This window comes from Suricata suricatta, chromosome 16 (assembly GCF_006229205.1).
Source record: "Suricata suricatta isolate VVHF042 chromosome 16, meerkat_22Aug2017_6uvM2_HiC, whole genome shotgun sequence".
Taxonomy (NCBI): domain Eukaryota; kingdom Metazoa; phylum Chordata; class Mammalia; order Carnivora; family Herpestidae; genus Suricata; species Suricata suricatta.
The window spans coordinates 3,636,979-3,650,488 of NC_043715.1; the positions used below are offsets into that span (position 1 = coordinate 3,636,979).

The 13,510-nt window shown below is 58.6% G+C and overlaps 1 protein-coding gene across 1 annotated transcript in view; it reads right to left on the reverse strand.

Annotated features, from left to right (window-relative positions):
- USP10 (ubiquitin specific peptidase 10) overlaps positions 1-13,510 on the reverse strand; it is a gene marked incomplete at its 5' end in the record, with an annotated part of 37,030 nt that overhangs the window by 4,358 nt on the left and 19,162 nt on the right. The window contains 8 exons of the mRNA XM_029925859.1: positions 149-293; positions 3,073-3,238; positions 5,870-6,047; positions 6,801-6,900; positions 9,072-9,175; positions 9,371-9,426; positions 9,825-9,934; positions 10,457-10,548. Of these exons, the coding sequence (XP_029781719.1) occupies positions 149-293; positions 3,073-3,238; positions 5,870-6,047; positions 6,801-6,900; positions 9,072-9,175; positions 9,371-9,426; positions 9,825-9,934; positions 10,457-10,548 (951 nt within the window). The remainder of the gene's footprint in view (positions 1-148; positions 294-3,072; positions 3,239-5,869; positions 6,048-6,800; positions 6,901-9,071; positions 9,176-9,370; positions 9,427-9,824; positions 9,935-10,456; positions 10,549-13,510) is intronic.

Here is a 13,510-nt window from a genome sequence, read left to right on the forward strand (position 1 = left end):
GGCCGCCAGGACCCTCCGCCAGCCTCCCCGCCCCCGGCCGCTAGGACCCTCCGCCGGCCTTCCCCGCTATCCCCTGCCAGCGCCGCCAGGTTTCTCAACCGGCCTCCCAGCCCGCGGCCACAGATCCCCCCGCCCGCGGCCGCGGCACCTTTGCTGATCTCCAGGTCCACGGGGTACTCGACGCTCTTGACGAGCTTCTGGCAGCCGCCAGCCTTCTCGTAGACAAACCGCTTCAGGTGCAGCACGAGCACGGGCGGGAGCTTCTCCAGGGTCACTCGGCGGCTGATCTCCACCTGCGGCACAAGGCAGAGCAGGACGCGCCGTCCCTTACTCCACGCGGCGGCTGCGCGGCCGTCACACCAGGACTCTCCCCGAGAGCCGGCGGCCCGAGGCCCCGCAGCGCCCTTGCCGGGTCAGGGGGCTTCCGCGGACCCGGCCCGCTGCTCAGAGGCCCTGAGAGCCACCCGCACTCCTCTGAGGAGAACGCCCACGTCCCCGTAAACAGTGGCAGAGGACCCCGCGGACCCCTGCCCATGGTAAGGCACCCTGCGCTGGGCGGCGCCTGCATGGCTCCGTGGGTTGAGCGTCGGACGTCGGGTCAGGTCTGACCTCGCGGTTTGTGAGTTCGAGCCTCGTGTTGGGTGAGCACAGCCGCCGCAGGCGAGCCCTGCTGCTCTCTCTCCGTCTCTGCCCCGCATGAGATTCTGTCTGTCTGCCCCTTGCTCCCTTGCCCTCTCTCTCAAAAATACAAAACAAAATACCTCTGCTCTGCACCATTAATGACAAACTGGCACAAAAATTATAAAGCTAACTCAGGGGCAGGACCTCGCACTATGCGTGTTAACATGTTTTCTAGGAGCTCCCGGAGTGGCTCACACTGAAGCCACAGGGTTTGTGAACGCGGTGTTCTAGAAACCCCGACGCCGTCTGTTCTACCCCCGTGCCCAGGTTCGTCTTCTCCATCTGCACGGCCCCCACCTGCGGCCACAGGCCTCCCGGAGCCTGCTCTTCAGGAACACGCATCCTGGCCAACACGAGTCCCCTTTATTTACCCTTCTTTAGAGTTTCAAACTCTTCGATGCTCCCTGTACTTATGTGAAGAATCCTTTGGGTAGAAATATCTCTCTGGGTCACAGTCGGAAAGAGAACAGGGAAGCTAAGCTTTCAGAAGGCTGCATGCGCACCGGGGGGGGGGGGGGGGGGGGGGGGGGGGGGGGTCTTCATGGGCGCCCGCTTCCCACGCAGACTCAGACCCCAGGTGGGGGACCCCCGACCCGCCTCCAGCGTCCGTCCCGGGTCGGCAGCCTAGTGTCCCCGCACCCAACGAGCACGTGCGAGCCATCGGAAAGCGTGGCTGCGGCTCAGCAGTTAGACACCGAGACTCGGGCAGAGGACCTGGGCGCCCCCACGCGGGACTCGAGAGCTGGGCGGGCGCACGGACCTGGGACTTTCAGGCAATTTGCAAAGTGGTGAATCGGAAATTCTTCGGTGTTTTGGATTTCAAGGGAAACTTTTTCGTCACTCAACAAAACCAGACCTTTTCTATACAAGTATTTTGCATAATCATATGTTCCCACGGACCTTCATCATGCGTTCCCACGGCAAAAAAAAAAAAAAAAAAATTCTTGTGACCTTAAAATACAGTAACATTAAACTCAGCATTTTAAAAAGTAAATTCAAAGAAAACACATTCCAGAAAGCGTGCTGCGCGTTCTCTCCAGCTCTCCCCGCCCCACACGAGCCGTCCAAGGCCCTCCTTCCTCCAGCATCTGCTTTTCCGGGTGTTTCCGCCCTTCTCTAGCACACCACCTCTGCCACCGAGCCGGGCCCCTTAGCGGGTTTCTCTTCCCTCTTCAGGGCTCTACCCAGAAGTCTCTTCTTTCCTGCATCCTTGCCCCCGCGCCCCACCATCTAGAATAAACCACCTTCTCCTCACACCCCACCTCTACCCGGTCTGCACACCCCCGAAGTGCACACATCACTGCAGCAGGAACAAGAGAGGACACGACACGCTGGGGGGGGGGCTCTGCTGGGAGCCCCTCTCCCCGGGGAGAGGCTGAGTGGCCACCACCCCTCAGGTGGCCACAGGAGGGGGGGGGGACAGCACGGAGGCTCCCGGAGCCACGGCTGCAGCCACCCTCCCCAAAACAAGTCCCACTTTCTCTCACTGAGTCACCGCCAGAAGCGGCTAACTCACACCATGGGCCAAGGCTCTGTCTCTCGCTCTACGTTTTCTTTCTTAAACAAAACCGTGAGGGGAGCAAGTCGGAACACGTGGTGGAGGGTCTCCCGGGATCGAGGCAGGTGGCTCAGGTGGGCCGCAGCCCCGTCCCCCGCCCTGGTCCCCGTGCGTCTTATGTCTTCTCGGACGCTGCGCCCGAGGGAGATTACGCACGGTTCGCACAGGTGCTGCCACGCCGCCTGCATTCACCTCCCCGACAGGTTTCCCCAAATTTACCCGCACGACCTTGGCAGTGGGGACGACACCCTCAAGCCTGGAGTGGAAACAGGTGTCAGCGGGCACCTCCGGGCCCCCGGGCTCGGGGAAGCTCTCCGGGAGCAGAGCGCTGCGCCTCTCCCGACGCGGCTGACGCGGGCCCCACACCCAGCCACCTGCCTCTCCAGACCCCTGACCACTAAACACTCAGACTTTTTTCCTTTTCAGATCAAACTGACGACGAACAGGCATGAAAACGGCTACCTTCTATTTCTCAATGTCCTTGCAGATCTACAATCAAATGCAAAATCAGTGTGTTTGGAGCCTCTTCCCGGGCTGCGCTCTGTGACGTCAAAGCAGCTGCCGGGCCCGGGGCGGGTTCTATCGGGCCCTGAGCAGACCACCCGGACGCCAGACGGAGCGCACGGCGCATACCCCAATGCTCAGTGCCCCGGGCGACCTGAGGCTGTCAGGACCGTCTGCTCCAACCGGTCCATTCTACAACGGGAAGCTTTCAGCCCAGACCAGGTAAGCGACGGGTCCGAGAGGCACTGGGACCCCCCCCGCACTGTGCGCCCCTTCCTGTCGGACTGGAGCGCCTCGGCACCAACATGCCAGATCAGCCGTGAATATACCTCTTGTTTGGTTTTCGTGGTATAGCCTTGGACAGATTCCCTTGCCACCAAGCTCTCCAATGCGTCCTGGACCGTACGTATCTTGTCAGACTGGATGTCCAACTGCAATGTGAAAAATGGCTGCAAAGTGGCAGATTCCTTTGAACTCTGCTGGTAAACCACAGACCTGAGGATTGAGAACAGAAGCAGAAAACTGTGAGAGGCCGCTCCTTGCCACGCTCCCTGGAGGTCCCCCAGCAGGAGGCGAGGGGCACACTGAGAACAAGACTTCTGCGTAACAAGACCAGAGGGACAGAAAAGCCAAAAGTATACTGCATTTAAAAATAATCCCGCTGGACGCCACCCCGAGTACTTGCAGCAGCCATCCGCCAGCTCGCTGGCCGTCTTCACAGCGCGGGCTCGCGGAAGAAAACCGGGCTCATCTTCCGGATTCCTTCCCTCGCTCCGCACTTCACTCAGTGCACAGTTACTAACTGCCCCGTCCCGCCACGGCCTCAAAACGCTGACACTGTTCATTTTCTCCAAGTACCGAAGCGGTTGAATGAAAGAGAGGAGCCCCCAAGGTAAAGTGTGTTTAAGGCCGCTTCCCCCCACAAAATGACTGACAAAGGGAGAGGGGCAGGGTGCGTCACAAAAATAAGCCAACGGTCCAGGAAACAGGGCCACACACCACCCTCGAGAAGGCTGCCAATGCAACCCTGTTTTCTTAGCTGGTTTTTCGTCTCACTTTTCCTTCTCGGCGTTGTCCTGAGTAAGACCCGTGTGCTCGGCCCACCCCCGTTCAGCCCTGGGAAGGAAGCGCCCCAGGAGCCTGGCGAGAACTCCGCCTCCAGTCGGAGTGACCCAGTTTGCGAGTGGACGCGGAGGGCTGTCGTGGGGGTTCAGACTTCACAAGGCAGACGCCCCGAGGAGCGGACTAAACGCCTTTCTGCCTCGGGCTTCACGTCCACGGGTGCTCTCACACCACACGGCGTCCGGAAGCATCCCCGGGCTCCCTCGGAGGGTGCCACCTGAGAGCCGTGGCCGTTCCCCTAGTTCCAGGAGCAGCGGGGGGGCGAGAAGCGGTCCTCCTGACTCCCGTGGCCTGGGTTTTGTTCAACGTTCGGGAGATGGGGGGTGGGGGCGGGGTGCAGAGGGGGCTGGTTTTTCCAGGGGAAATGAAAAGCCTCCCAAGGAGGGTGAACTTGAAAAGAAAACCATGCTTAACGATGGCTACTCCATACAGAGAAGTTTCTAAATTCTAAGAAATTAATTCCAACTTTTGCTTTGTCATTTCTCCAAAATATCAACAATCAATTTCAACATAAAAAGCCCACCAAAGCCGGAAGTCATGGCAGGGCCATGCAGGCCAAGCTAGAAATTTCCCCAAAGTGGATTCTGGTTTTGCGCACTGGTTATCCTCAAACAAATGTGAATCTGGGCCTCGCGACGCCGGCCGTCCCCCTACAGACTGGGAGCCAGGCCGCCCCGCAGGCTCCCGCAGAGCCAAGGGCGCAGGCCGGCCATCTCTCCCTGCCCGTCTCTCCCAGCTCCCTGCTGCCCTTCCCAGAACAGCCCAGCCCAAGGACTCGTATCCGGCAACAAGTCACAGGGTGGCAGGGACGGGACGGGCGTCCCCAGGGCACACCTGAGCACAAGGCTGACGCGGAGACGTCACAGCAGAAAGGGGCCGGCGGGCACTAGCTCACAGTGAGGAGCACGGAAATGGCCCGTCCAAGGTGACAGCCTCTCAACACAGGCAGGCAGAGCAGCACTGCTGCCCAGGAAGGAGCCAGGGGGCGCTCGGAGGGTCGATCAGCCTACTTGGAAGGGGTTCAGGCTGAGCTGCTTTAGAGCAGAAAGAGCCCGGACTACCTTTCCACGCCTTGGAGATGGGGTTACTTCCTTTGGGTACACGGCATTTGGGACAAGCTAAGCCTGAGTCTCACTGAAAAACTATCCTTGTAGGTTACAGCTCGAGGCTTTCCAAGAGGAAATCCAGACCCCTTGGGACCCTGGGTGACCGGGCCTCCCCAGAGGCGGCCCCCAGCACTCCTGAGCTCCACACCGCAGCGGTCCCCAACGTCTCTAACGCCCTCAAACAGAACTCTTCTAGGAGGTCATTAAAGAGCACCGAGCGAGACGCCTGGGGGGCTCAGTCGGTTGAGGGTCCAACTTCAGCCCAGGCCATGATCCCCCAGTTCCTGGGTTCGAGCCCCACACCAGGCTCTGTGCTGACAGCTTGGAGCCTGAAGCCTGTTTCGGATTCTGTCTCCCCCTCTTGGACCCTCCCCTGCTTGCACTCTCTCTCTCAAAACTAAATAAACACTTTAAACAAAATTTAAAGAGCAAAGAGCACCTGCTTTATGTGAACTGGGCCAGAGAAGGTGCCCAGGCCCCTTATGTAAAGGTACCTCCCTCCACACTCCCTAACCTTTCTACTCAGTTCCAGAGCCTGAATTCCTCCGGCCAGACACAAGAATTTCTTCTCTCAACAGAACATTCCCACTTAACAAGTCTTTCTCTTTCTACCTAGCTGTGAGCAGCTGGCTGGGGGGCGGCGTGCGGATGGAGGAGCAGTCCCCGGAGCCGCCAGGCCTGGGCAAAGTGCTCGGGCAGAAGCGCCGCGAGCCGGCGACCGCACTGGAAGTGAGGCAGGAGAGCACAGGGTCATCCGGGGACAGAGCAGGCACGGGGGCGTAAAGGCAAACCATCGAGTCCAAAATTCCTTAGACACGTCTCGCACCTCCCCCCTCCAGCAAAATGGCAAAGCCCTGAGAAAGGCCAACCCTAAAGAATATTCCAGAAGAGCACAAACCTGATGTGTCCACCAAAAATGCCAGTGATCGGGGTCTGCACGAAGTCCGCCTGGCGGGTGACTGAGGTCCTGTTCCGGGGCCCCACTTGCTCCCACTCGTCCTCACTGCCTTCGCCCGGCTCCTCCTGCTCATCCTCGCACACAGAGTGGCTCCCGGGTCCGTTGGAGACGGTGAGTTCTGCAAAGGAGACGGCCTGCTTAGGCCACGACTGGCACCAGTGGCAGCTAGACACGGGTCTTAGTAAAGGTCCTACACGGCAGAGCGAGCCTGGAACGCGGCGCCGTGGCGTGTTCTGCACCAAGAGCAAATGCCACACGGACGTCCGCCCGGCCCTGCCCGTGCACGCCGCCGCCACCGCCGGTGCTCCTGGGGCAGCAGCAGAGCCGGGAGGGCGGGCTGGAACCCCAGCAGCGCAGGGGCCCCCGCCCAGCTTCCTGGCGTGCTCGGGGGCTCTGGTCCCGCAGGGGCGCACTCTCATCCCCGCGTGCGCGCTCTGGCATTTCAGGGACAACCTGGACTGTGACTTCCAACTTAATCTGTGTCACTCAGGAAACGTGTGCACACATCATGCGCGGGGACAGAGAGCGAAAGTACGACAAGATGTTCACAGCTGCAAAATCCAGCGGTTACACAGGCACTCACCAAAGTATCCTCCCCGCTTTTCTATCTACTGGATCATTTCCTAGTTAAAGGCTGAAGGAGAAAAAGCAGAGGTACCGGACACACTCTGATTTACCCGAACGGAGCATTCTCGATGGCGTGAAAAATAAGCAAGAGGAGAGACAACCAGCGTTGCCTAGTGAGAAAGTGACTCCAGGGCCAGCTGTGTGGGGAGGGCGCAACCGAGCCCCGGGGCCGCGACATGCGTGCCGGATCCGTTCTCAAGCACGTGCTCTCGCGCAATTTTGTGGCAGAGACACCATCACCTACTTTGGTTGTTGGCTGACAGAAGTTTCTTTAGGTTCAGCATCTCCTCGTGAAGTCCGTTCAGAATGAAGCCTAAGTACTCCTCCGCGTCTTCTTGCCGACCCTGGAAAGGCCGGAGACGAGCACGTTAGTTCTGACGGAGCAGCGCGCGTGCACGCAGGCAGCGTCACCCCTGCCCGCTCAGACGCGGTCTCCTCGCGAGGCTCCAGCAAGATTCAATGGAAAGTGTTTCCAGAAATCACACGACTTCTTGGGCCGCTGAAATGCGGGGAGTGCGGGGGCCAGGATGGGGGTACCAAGTAAACCTTTATGTCTGAGTGTCGAAGGAGCAGGAATTTTTATTTACTACGTTTTTCTGTATTTCTGAATTCTCTACAATAAATATACATTTACCTTCATAATAAAAGTTATTTAAAAGCTGCTCTTCTGTGGACATGGAAGAGAAGAACATGCGCTAGCGATCAGGGGCCAGGGGTCCCACCGGGGCTGTGAAGAAGGACCCTGTGTGTCCTCTGTCTGCGATGATGGGCAGCCACAAGAGAAAGCCCGGAGACGTGGGCATCTCTCCTGATGTGAAGACTTAGCTAACGGTTTACATTACACACACATCACGGAGTCACACGGAGCCAAATGTGTTTTATAATCTCAGGGTTCGTTCGTGTTCCTCCTCTGGAGAAGAACCACATGTTCCGAGGAGTCCCGGACCCCTCTGGCAGTCTCTGGGTGTATGTGCTCCGAACAGGACTCCAAACGGACGGCGGCGGCTGGGTGTGGAGCACGTAGCTCTGCGTCCGTGGAAAAAGGCAGACATTGGCAGAGCTCGAGCGGCAGAAGGGCCAAGGCAGCAGGCCTGGCACTACTGCTCCTGGGAAGGGCTGCTGGCCGGGCGGCACCCTGGCTGGCATCTGGGAACCGGGGTCTGGAGAGGGCGCCCCCCCCCCCGCCCCCAAGAACTGACCCGGGACCGTGCCTGCGCCATGCAGTGCGGCCATGCTGAGCACCTGCTCTCCTGGCGCGGGTGCGGAATTCTGCTTTGTGCTGGGCAGAGTGCGCCTATGTGACAGCCCCCATGGCCCTGGGCGTGGGGTCTCCGATGTGCCCCCCCAGCACGTGTGCTGCCGCACTCTGATGCAGGAATTGAGTGCGTTCTCAGCGATGCACCCAGGACGGGGGTCTCCAGGTTCCCTGTGGACCAGACGTCTGATCTTGCTCTGTGTCCTTACGCTGTCCTAACCTCTAACTGTGAGTCCCTCCATTGAGCCACCACACTTGAGGGTGGTCCGGGGGACCCAACACAGACAATATTCATGTGATTTTGAAAGACATTTCTGTACACAAACATAACTTGAGAGCCGGATCTCAGTGGGGCTCGACCTTGGGGCACCCCTGAACTTCACGGCTTTTCCTCCGCCCCCACCTGAGCTGGGGCCCCTCTGGCTTCTAAAGCAGCCACACTTGCACCCACCTGCATACTTGTGCTGCCGTCAGATTTGTTAGATCAAATACGGAATTCCCCTACTGGGCAGTGAGCTCTTTGAGGGCAGGGGGCGGGGTCACCCAGGCCCGCCTTCCTGAGATGCAGGTTTGGAACCAAACACCGAAGGGCCCCTGGTGGCCTCCTGCTGCACCGCCCTGGCCCCTCACCCTTCTTCACTGCTCTCTACTCCGCTTTAGTAATAAGGTTTGGTGGGGGGAGGGGGGTGTGAGGATTTTTCTAAGGAATTTCCATAAGCATCATTTCAAGTGCTTGTACTGTCAGGGAGGAAAGAACGCACTCTGGACAGCTGTCGGGCCCTTGGCTCTGGTCTCAGGCCTTTAGAAGCAAGCGTGTGACAGAGATGCAGGTACGAGAGTCAAGGAGCCGCTAACGCGTGTGAGCAGGACGAAGACCCAGCTGCCCTGAAGGCGAGCAGGCCCCAGGCGAGAGGCAGTCGTGAGCGGACTGTCTTCCCAGGCGGAGTTTCTGCGCTCCGTGGCCCTGGAAAAGGATCTCCCTTCCCTCCAACGTAACAGGGAGAGACCGCAGCGTTCTCACGGGGCTGAGCACGCTGACGCGCAGGAAGAACCTCCAGGAGGACCTGGTGCAGGTGCGCCGTACGTGATGCTTGACCTGCCTCTGGTTCTGAGGATCATCATCCTAGTTTTAAATTTCATTCAAGCAACTGAGGCCGTAAGAAGCCTAGATCTACCGGACACCCGCCACGGCCAGCAAGGACGGTGCGGGGCGCGCACTGAGCACGCGGGGACCGGAGCTACACGAGAACAGCGCCAAACCTTTTCAGACAGGCTCGACTTGATCACGGTGAGGAGTCTGTAAATGTACGTAGGTTCGAAAGCAGCTCCGGGGCGGATATCCCTCACGATTTTATCCCCAAGGGCTGCGAAGGAGACAGGACAGAGCCTGGTAACTAAAACAGAGCCTGAGGGAGGCGGCGGGCACAGCGGCGGGCACAGCGTCGGGCGCCCCGTCCCCACGTGACGCGGGAACAGCACAGGCAGCACCTTCTGTTTTCAAGACCTCCGCTGTCCGACAAGACCCGGCCACCCGCCTCCCCAGCCGCCCGGCCACTCACCTTGTCGGGGTTTGGGAGGTACTGGCATGTTAGTGAACTCGTTCATCAGCCGGACACTAAACACGGGGGAGGAGAAAGGTTAGTGCGTTTTCTTAAGAGACCGACTTCTAACGAGCCTCGATGGCTACGCAAACATCAGCGTGAAGACGGCAAACGTTCAGGAGCTGATGCTAAAACAGTGAGTTCTATCTTTTCTACGCAAGCTTCTGGAAGCTCTTCAGGGACAGACACAGGCAAAACTTATGCGAACAAATCTGAAGAACACCAACAACGTTCCAGTGGAGTTAGCGCCATCTCGGGTTGACTCCCACATAAACACATAAGCAGTAAAGTTTTTAAAATATTAAAAAACTAAAGGATTTCTTTGCCAGAAAGAACTTTGCCAAACTACGTGAATTTGAATCACCAGGAAAACACCCCAGCCCCTTAGCACGTCCGCAGGCCCCAGACTTACAAGCTATCGATCATGGGCGTCGACGTGCAAGGCCTTTGCACTTTTGAGTAGAGAGGGATGAACTTCATCAGGTGATACATCGGAGGACAGGCGACCAGGGCCTGCAGCGTCTGAGGAGCAGCAGCAAGGAGCGTAAAGGAAATGAAACAGACCCCGGGCTCCCAAAAGGCACGTTACACACAGCGCACACAGGACTAACAGGTCAAGGACACGGAAAGACTTACACACGTGAATTTTAGGGAATGACCAGAATAACCACAGGGCAGCCGCCTGTGTCTTCCATGGAAGGCCTTACAGTGCGGGCAGCGGTTTACATACAAAACCTTGACTCAACCAAGATACGTCAACTAGAACAAGGTCTCCGCTGTAGTAGACACGCTGCCAGCTAAGCCTGGGCCACTCTCGTGAAAATAAGCCTGGCCCGGCTCGGTCACTCACCACCAGTCAACAAATCGTCCTTTCCGGTCAGGAGTAACTCTATCAGTAAGCCAGGGAGGCAGACTAAGGAAGGAACCGAGTTTTCGGATTCAAACTTTAGAGCAGAGGCCCCCTGGCAGCTGAACTAAGTCGCAAGCACTCGAGGGAGTGCGCCCTGGGCCCGCCGGCCTTGGACAAGCACGTGAGAAGGATACGGCGTTAATGTAGCACCAGTTTCCTTTATTGATCAGCCCACGGGGTTGCAATGACACTGGCTTATGGATTAGGGTCACATTCTCCAGTAACTCTGAAAGAGTGAAGAGGCACACGTAAGAAGTTCGTGACATCCAGCGAGAACAGGGAACTAGTCTTCCACTCCGGGGAGCGCCAAGCCCCTTCGAGAAAGCACGTGCCCAAAGGAAAGGCGTCCTGTGTGGAAGCGTCACGGGGTCCCACACCGGGCACAACACTCGATGACTGAAAACCGCGAAAACCATCCCCAGCCCCCAGGCCCTCCAAAACACCACATCACACGTCTTCCCACGGGGTGCACCTAGGCCGTGTGAGGACTATTTTAACAAGACACAGGCAAGGCTGAAGTGGGTAAGGACAACGGATCTGAAACACACAGGCTCTTCCCTTCACGCAGATGCAGGGAAGGCCGTGCGAGGGCACAGTCCCTCCAACGCCGGCGATGGAGTTCGAGGGCAGAACCCGAGCCTGAGCCCAGGGCACCCCCCACAGCACAGCGGCCGTCAGTGGCCAGCGGGGACGACACTCCCGCGACGGCGGCCCGTACGAACCCAGTTCTGGTCCCCATTGGCAGCCAGCGCGCAGAACGCCCGCGTGCCCGGACGCCCTCACTGCAGACACGAGCACTCTTCTCCAGTCACCCGACGTCACTCTTCTCTACGGTCTTCGCTGCGATGCTTTAATACTTTAATTAAATGCTTCGAGTCATTTCGGTGAGGTTTTATACAAGACAAAGTCTCCCCGTGGCCGGTTAGCAATGTCATGCCCGTGACGGCACAACCTACGGCCCCCTCGCACAGGCGTGAGCCTGACACCTGCAGCGTTGGCGGGCGGCCCGGGCCCTCGGCGACCGGAGCGCCGCCGCTGCTCCCGAGTCTCTGCCACGCCCCCAGGAGCTACGGCGCAGCACGGCCACCGCGCCCGAAAGCCCTGACCCGCGGCTGCTCCCTCCACGGAAGGCATCGAACAGCAGCAGCTGGTCAGCTCGACCCACAGCTGGACGATCAAATGAAGAAATCGATTTGCAAAATTCTGCCGTCCACAGGCACAGACGCCCTCCCTCCTGGGACAGTAGGGGCCCTTTCCTGAACTGACGCAGCACAGGGACTGACTTTCTCATTTATAAACAGTAAAGCACCACAGGCCCAAGAAAGCGCCCTGGGACCCGTTCAAGGGGTCTGGGCCCGCACCGCTCTCCCGCGAGGACCGCGTTGGGTGCAGAGCCGAGCTCCGAGTGGGACCTCGCCGCCCACACAGCACAGGGCACGTGGTGGCCGCTGTGCAGGGGCCCGAGCTCTGCCGCTCATCACTGTCCCCATAACCCTGTCAAGGAGACCCCGCCACCCTCGTCCCTTCACAGGCGAGAGGACGGAGGCCCAGAGGGCCCGGGAGCTGGCACCCGCGGTGCGCCCGTGCTGACCGTGACCGCACCCGCGCTGCCCTGCGCAGGCCCTGCACTCTGCTCCGCGGGCCGTTCACACAAAGGCTTCGGTGCTAACCTGTCCACAGCCTTAAGACCTACTTACAACAGAGCGGGCGTCTGTGTCTGAGGCGCCGGATCACCACCGCCCCCCTTGCCCGTGTGTGCCACAGAACGGCACTTAACAGAATTATTCTGTGTCAGAAATCGGTGCCTTTTCAAAATGCATCCATCCCAGATGAGCCCAGCACAGGAACGGCCCCCGGGAGTCTTTGCCGAAGTGCTTTTATATCTATAAACAAAAATATGGGTCTTACCAAACCAGGAGATTCAAAATCAACTGCCCTCCTACCACAAGGACCTCTGTGAAGGGACACACTGCCACTGGCCGAGGACAGCGGCCGGCACCGAGGGGTCGCAGGCTGGGGGGCCGGGGCCATCCCCCTGGAGCAGGCTTCCGTCTGTTTCGCACAGCGGTGAGGTCACAGGTTCCGTCTCAGAGGTGCCGGCAGGAGGTACCCAGGTCACACCAGTCAAGCATATTCACACTCACAGAGGAAGTGCCACACCTACCCTCGAGTGCGCGCGCACACACCCATACACACACGCACTCACACACACCGCGGCCCACAGCTTGGAGCCTGCACCAAACACCCACAAGAGGAGAATGTGTTAGGAGTGGAGCCCTAAGCACCACCCACGTCTAAGTGGCAGGCCAAGAAGAACCTAGAAGGCTGTGGGGGGTGAATTCCGTGGAGGCGGAAGCAGGCTCCAGGGCCCCAGGAAGGAAAGCCCGATGGCGTGGCCCGAGGCCTGCCGGAGGCGTGACGCGGGCCTGTGGGAGGCGCTGCCGCGGATGGCTGACTGACTGCCGTCTACGGTCTACGCGGGGAAAGAAAGGAAACAGCAATCTCAATTTCTTTTGAGGATTCGAAGGAGGCAGCGGCTTCTGGGGGGGAGGGGCAGACGGAAGAGGGAGGGGGCTTAGTGACAGTAATTCTTGTTTAGCTAGACAGGTAAGAAAAATGGAAAGAAAATGACAAGATCGGAAACTTCCCTCCCATGGTAAGTGACTTAACAGATGCAAAAACATGTTCACAGATGGTCAGCAGTAGTTTGAATTAATGTCTTATTAAATAAAAATAAACAATCAACTCCACTGTCCAAGGGAAACAAGTACAGGCACCTGGGTCGTCAGTCGGCTGACCGTCCGGCTTAGACTCAGGTCATGATCGCACAGTTCGTGGGTTCGAGCCCCACGTCGGGCTCTGTGCTGACAGCTAGCTCAGAGCCTGGAGCCTGCTTCCAATTCAGTGTCTCCCTCTCTCTCTGCTCCTCCCCCACTTGCACTGGGTCTTTCTCTCTCTCTCAAAAATAAACATTAAAAAGAAAAGGCAAACAGGTGTGAAAACATCAAGAACTAACTGCTCTGAGCGCCCCGGGAAACGCATCTCCTCCATGTCTGTACCTGAGCCTCACGCCCAGAGCAGCCGCAGGCCAGCAGACGAGCCCCGGAAACAGAGGGCGTGAAGCTACAGCTGACTGTCAGCTGACCTGTGTGCCGGCTGCACAGAAACCTTCACGTCCACCTACACCG